The sequence below is a fragment of the Ipomoea nil genome, unplaced genomic scaffold (genome assembly GCF_001879475.1).
Source record: "Ipomoea nil cultivar Tokyo-kokei standard unplaced genomic scaffold, Asagao_1.1 scaffold0317, whole genome shotgun sequence".
Taxonomy (NCBI): domain Eukaryota; kingdom Viridiplantae; phylum Streptophyta; class Magnoliopsida; order Solanales; family Convolvulaceae; genus Ipomoea; species Ipomoea nil.
The window spans coordinates 700,696-706,398 of NW_017616745.1; the positions used below are offsets into that span (position 1 = coordinate 700,696).

The following is a 5,703-nucleotide window of genomic DNA, read 5'->3' on the forward strand; positions in this document are numbered from 1 at the left end:
CCTTCAATTTCTAAGGTTATGTAAGATAACCTTGGTTATGTTAGTTTATCTCACACACACACACACACACATACACACACACACACACACACATACACACACACACACACACACACACACACATATATATATATATATATATATATATATATATATATATATATATATATATATATATATATATATATATATATATATATATATAATTATTTTTGTAATTATATATTTTTTATTTTTATTATGTTAGGTTAGCATATAAAATAATTTTGTTTTTCAAGTTCAATATTTTAGTTAATATTTTAAAATCATGTAATTATATATGATACCGTTATCTTATTTATTTATTTTTAATTTTTAAATTTATTAAAATATATGAAAATATGTTAAGGATATTATAGTGTGTGAACCTTAAACCAAACATGATTATATTACATACCCCAATTTTAACCAAACACAGGAATCTCACATTCTCAGTAATCTCACATTCCGAGTAATCTAACATTCCCTAAGGTAATCTGACATTCCGTGAACCAAACGACCCCTTATAGTTATGAAATTATGGATGTGCAGTTATGTAATTCTGGATGTATAGTTATGAAATTATGAATGAAATTATGGATATGTAGTTATGCAATTTTGATTTTATTTTTTTTAAGTTAGACGTCAAAATGACGTCGTTTTTACATCCGTATGCACCATGCAGATGCATAGCATATGATGTGATGCATTGAGGGCTATTAAGTAGACTAGATTTTCAAAAAATGAATAAAAATTACCCCGAATGAAAAGAAAAGTGAATTATGATAAATATGAAGTGATAGGAGAAAATGTTTTATTATTATTTATTAGTTTATTAAAAAAAAAAAAAAACATGCGTGGCATCATGCACTTTATTTATTTCTAGGAATTAAAATGAACTCGTTTTCTGATCTTAATCTTTTATAAAACTAGCAGCTACCCTTTTTTTAAAAAAATTTTATCAACTATACTTCTACCTAGTAATTTACCCTTTCTATAAATTATAGCTTTCATATGGTTATTATGAAATCATAAACATGGTTAGGTGAACATTAAGTTCCTGTTTGATAACATAGTTAGCTTATCAGCTAGTTTTAACTTATTTAATTTGATCATTATTAACTGTTTGACTTGGTTAAACTAACAATCAATATGAGTGTTTAATTTGATTAATTAATTTTTTTGTAATAACTTATTGTTCTAAAATGCTAAAATTCAAAAAGCTGCTCAAAAAAGTTTTTTTTTATCAACTTTTTGATAAAATCATTTTGCATGTAATCAGCTATCAGTTAATTTACCAAACACTTTTCTACAATCAACTAATGTTATCAATTAGTTAAACCCACTCTAATCAGCTACTAACTATTTACCAAATACCTCCAAAAATTTGTTGACACATAACAAATGCTATCAATAATAATTTTTTAAAAAATTGAGTTGTTTTTTTTTTTTTTTAATGTTTGAAATATTATATTATAATTTAATTATGTTATCTTATAAAATTAAAAATTAGCATTTGATTCGTATTTAATCCGTCAAATATTATGTTATTAACAAATTATGTTGAATAAGACCAGTAGTGAATATGGAAGAGATTTGTTTAATAATCGACCTTTAATAGATTATAGAAGAATTCGTCGTAAACCTATTTCGCCTTAATTAATAATAATTAAATTAAATGATTAATTCTAGGATAACATTGGCAATTAATTCATCCATCCCTCTCATATTTATGGCACTTGAAGAGGAATTTTAAGTTGCCCCCTACATGGGAAACTTGCATGGCAGCTTTATATATATGAGCATTTAATATATCCACTTTAGTTGCTTCAATATATTCTCATATGCATCCATGTACTTAGGAATGCCAATTGAGCCACCTCATTTGGTTTTGAACTGTTTAGTTTATCCGTTTAAACATATTTAAAATTTTTTGGTGTATTTAAAATTATTGGTACTAATATTAAAATCTCAGGTTTTTGTGTAAGTAAACTCAACTAAAAATTTTTTACATTATAAAATTAACATGATAAACTTTCAATTTTAATAATCTAACACAATTGCATTCATAAATATAAACTTATATATCATTCAATCAATCAATCTAAATCTCCATTTTTCAAATTTGAACTAAAAACAATTAATATATTTACACTATTATATAATAATTATAGTAATGTGTTATTTTTTATTATTTATTTTCATAAAAAATTATTTTGAAATAAATTTATTATGATTTTATTTACAAATTTAATAAAAAATTTGAATATGATCTTACCTATAAACTCCTTTTATATTTTGTTCCACGTTAATTATTAAACAAAGAATAGTTGCCTTAAATGGTTGGGCTATTGGACCAGCACATTCAAGACATCAAGCAAATTCTTGTCAAGATGAATATTTTAGACCCTGACCTTAAAAGTTTTTGATCTTATGGGATCAATTCATAAATTTTAGATTAAGATTGGCGTCCCTACATATAATTGGGAAATTAATTTATTCATTCAATTCCCAACTATATCTATGTATTTAGTTTTTTTTTTTTTTAGATGAAAATAAACAATGGTTGTTTTAAGTGACTCGGGTCATGCTTTCAAAAAAAAAAAAAAAAAAAAAAAAGTGACTCCGGTCATTGAACTACCCCATTTAGTACATCAGGTTGATTTTTTATTGAGATAAAATTATTTTGACCGTAACTTTATAATTTTTCATTTTATTGAGTCAATTGATCATAAATTTTGGAGTAAAATTAACAATAATAATAGAAGATTAACACATTATGATCCAAGTCGAGATCAATTACATTATTTGAAGAAGCTAAATAATAATGCATAGTAGGCATAGCTTTTGTATGGAATTTAATTAATAGTAAACGTAGAAATCGACTTAAATGTGTATAAGCAAAGTCAAGATCAATTACATTATTAGGAGAAGCTAGAATAATAATGCATAGTAGGCCTAGCTTTTGTATGGAATTTATATATAGTAAACTTAACCATCGACTTATATGTGTATAAGCAAATAACCGTCTATATATATACACACACATATATACCCATAATTCGTTTAAATGCATTATCAATCAAAAGTCGTAATCTAGGATTCTGTTGAAGAATTAATTTGTTTGTACATTTTTCGTAATAATTTACGACTTAAGTGTTACAAACTCATCAATAATAAGTAAGTGTTCATTCAATTCGCTTATTAATTTGAATTAAGTAGATCAACTTTACTTCCATCATATCATTTACAAAATTAAATTACATCGGATTTTTTTAAAAAAAGTTAATTATTATTTATGTTTGTCGGACACAGTAACTAACTCTTGACCTTTGATTAAAGGTGAATAAGTCTCTTCTACTGAATCACACCCTACAGGTTAAATTTCCATATAGTTAAGTAAGTATTTACCTATTATAAAGACTTGCCACACATGGGAACTTACGGGGCAAGTTGTAATTTACCATTGAGTAAAAAGTATGGTAGGTAGTGAAGAAATTAAACATGCAGCCATGCATCCTTCAGCTTCAAATCCTTGTACAGTGTGCTGTGTGAATTGTACGTTGGTAGTTGGAGGCGGGTGAAATTAATATAATGGTTGTCCGTCCTAGGCTCCTAGCTAGCTATGATCTATTAATAGAAGCCATCATGTAGTGTTAGTTCACTTCATATCTCTGATCTTAATAGAGCTGCCTTTCCCCTACTTTCTCTTCATCACATTTTCTTGGAATCGAAAATGGAGTTCAAACTTGCCATGATCCTCTTATTAATTTTATCTTGCACTCGTTTGTTTTCCGCCACTACAGATTGCCATGATCCTCTCATCTTCAACTTCGGAGATTCTAACTCCGACACCGGCGGCTATTCCGTCGCTAACGGCATCTTTGGTGGCAACTCGCCGGTTGGTCGGAAGTTCTTTCATAGATATTCCGATCGTTTTTGCGACGGGCGCTTAGTCATCGATTTCCTCTGTAAGTCACATCATATCAATCTCCCTTTATTTTATTATGTAAAGGTTTAATTTACTTATAATATATTATATGTATATTCACAGGTGCAAATGTGAAGGCCGAACTATTGTCTTCATATCTGGAATCACTAACTCCAAATTTCAACAGTGGAGTTAATTTTGCTGTAGGTGGTGCAACTGTACTCCCTGTTAAATCAAATTCCTTCCATTTGAAAGTTGAAGTCGCTGAATTCCATCGTTTTCATGCCCGCTCTGTTATCTTCCACACCGAAGGTATTTTTTCAACTAACATATATACAATATAATATATTAAAATTTTTGTTTAATCAATATAATGATAGATATTAAAATGTAATTATAATAAAGCAGGTATTAAAGGCATGTTTGATGAAGATGATTTTCAAAATGCCCTATATATGATAGATATAGGGCAGAATGATCTTACGGGTGCCTTTTTAAACTCCTCCTCCTCCAAACTTGAAATCCTTCAACAAATACCAGACTTGATTACTGGTATCAAAGAGGCTGTTGAGGTATATATGTTCAATTTAAATTTTTTCTCTCTATTTGATTCTGATCTATATGTATTTGCCAATTCAATAAAATATGTATTGCAACAAATTAAACTATATAAATTTTGTATTTGTAGACTCTTTACAAAATTGGTGGCAGAAAATTTTGGGTGCATAACACCGGCCCAGCAGGATGTTTGCCAAATATGCTTGCAAGAACTAAAGTGGGAGATCCCCGTGGTGAGCGTGACGGGGTTGGTTGTCTGAAATCACTTAATGAAATTTCCCAGGAATTCAACACCCAACTCTACCATCTCTGTGAAGAATTGCGAACAGAACTGAAAAATACTGTGGTGGTGTATGTAGATATATACACCATCAAGTATGACCTTATATCCAACTCTGCCCTCTATGGTAATTTTTAATTTTAATCTCCTAATCTACACTCTACTTATTATATTATTATAATTAATGTTAATTTATTTTTTTGGGTGTTATTTAGGGTTTGAAAATCCGTTAATGGCATGTGTTGGGTGCGGTGGCCCACCTTACAATGCCGTAATGTGTGAGCAGACTACGGTGTGCGGAGAAGACACCAATTATATAAGTTGGGATGGAGTGCATTATACCGACAGAGCAAATGGTGTGTTTGCAGCCAGAATTGCGACCACCAACTACTCGACGCCTCCAATCAAGTTTGAGTCTTTCTGGTGTTGATGAGCCCGAATAATGGCTTTTGTTATTTTGATGTTTTAAATTGTTGTTTAATGTGACACTTTAAATGGCTTGAATTTTACTTCATCGAAATGCATGGATTGATGGATGTTAATTAAAGATTATTAATTACATATATATATATATATATATATATATATATATGCTGCAATTTGATATATATTAACTAACCCATGCATATATGCGTTTAGTATTTTAGATTTTTTGTTGTCCAAAGCTTCGATGTGTACGTAGTTGTTCTTCAGCTCAGGTTTTCCGGGCAGGCCAGTGGCGATCGAGTGGAAGAGAGGGCGGCGATTAGAGAAAGCTGATGAGTGTCCGGCGCGGCTAGCGAGCTGATCGAGATAGCAGCAAATTAAAGAATTTGTTATGTTTACCAAACAAATTAAAGTTAGGATTTGATGTAATGTATAGTAAATTTGGTATCAATTTTACCATATATGAGGATTTATTTTTACTTGCTAATAA

The 5,703-nt window shown here is 29.3% G+C and overlaps 1 protein-coding gene across 1 annotated transcript; it reads left to right on the forward strand.

The window, feature by feature from the left end:
* The first annotated feature begins 3,736 nt into the window (after positions 1 to 3,736).
* LOC109167261 (GDSL esterase/lipase LIP-4-like) lies at positions 3,737 to 5,334 on the forward strand. The gene is made up of 5 exons (XM_019316276.1): positions 3,737 to 3,989; positions 4,073 to 4,261; positions 4,358 to 4,521; positions 4,638 to 4,914; positions 5,003 to 5,334. The coding sequence occupies exons 1-5, from the start codon at positions 3,755 to 3,757 to the stop codon at positions 5,215 to 5,217; spliced, it is 1,080 nt and encodes a 359-aa protein (XP_019171821.1). The 5' UTR covers positions 3,737 to 3,754; the 3' UTR covers positions 5,218 to 5,334.
* The last annotated feature ends 369 nt before the right edge of the window (positions 5,335 to 5,703 follow it).

What these genes read in the sequence shown, in the direction of transcription:
- LOC109167261 (XM_019316276.1), top strand. Translation starts at nt 3,755, where the DNA reads ATGGAGTTCAAACTTGCCATGATCCTCTTATTAATTTTATCTTGCACT. An exon ending in CTTAGTCATCGATTTCCTCT is followed by an intron (nt 3,990 to 4,072) that starts GTAAGTCACATC and finishes GTATATTCACAG; the next exon opens with GTGCAAATGTGAAGGCCGAA. An exon ending in GTATCAAAGAGGCTGTTGAG is followed by an intron (nt 4,522 to 4,637) that starts GTATATATGTTC and finishes TTGTATTTGTAG; the next exon opens with ACTCTTTACAAAATTGGTGG.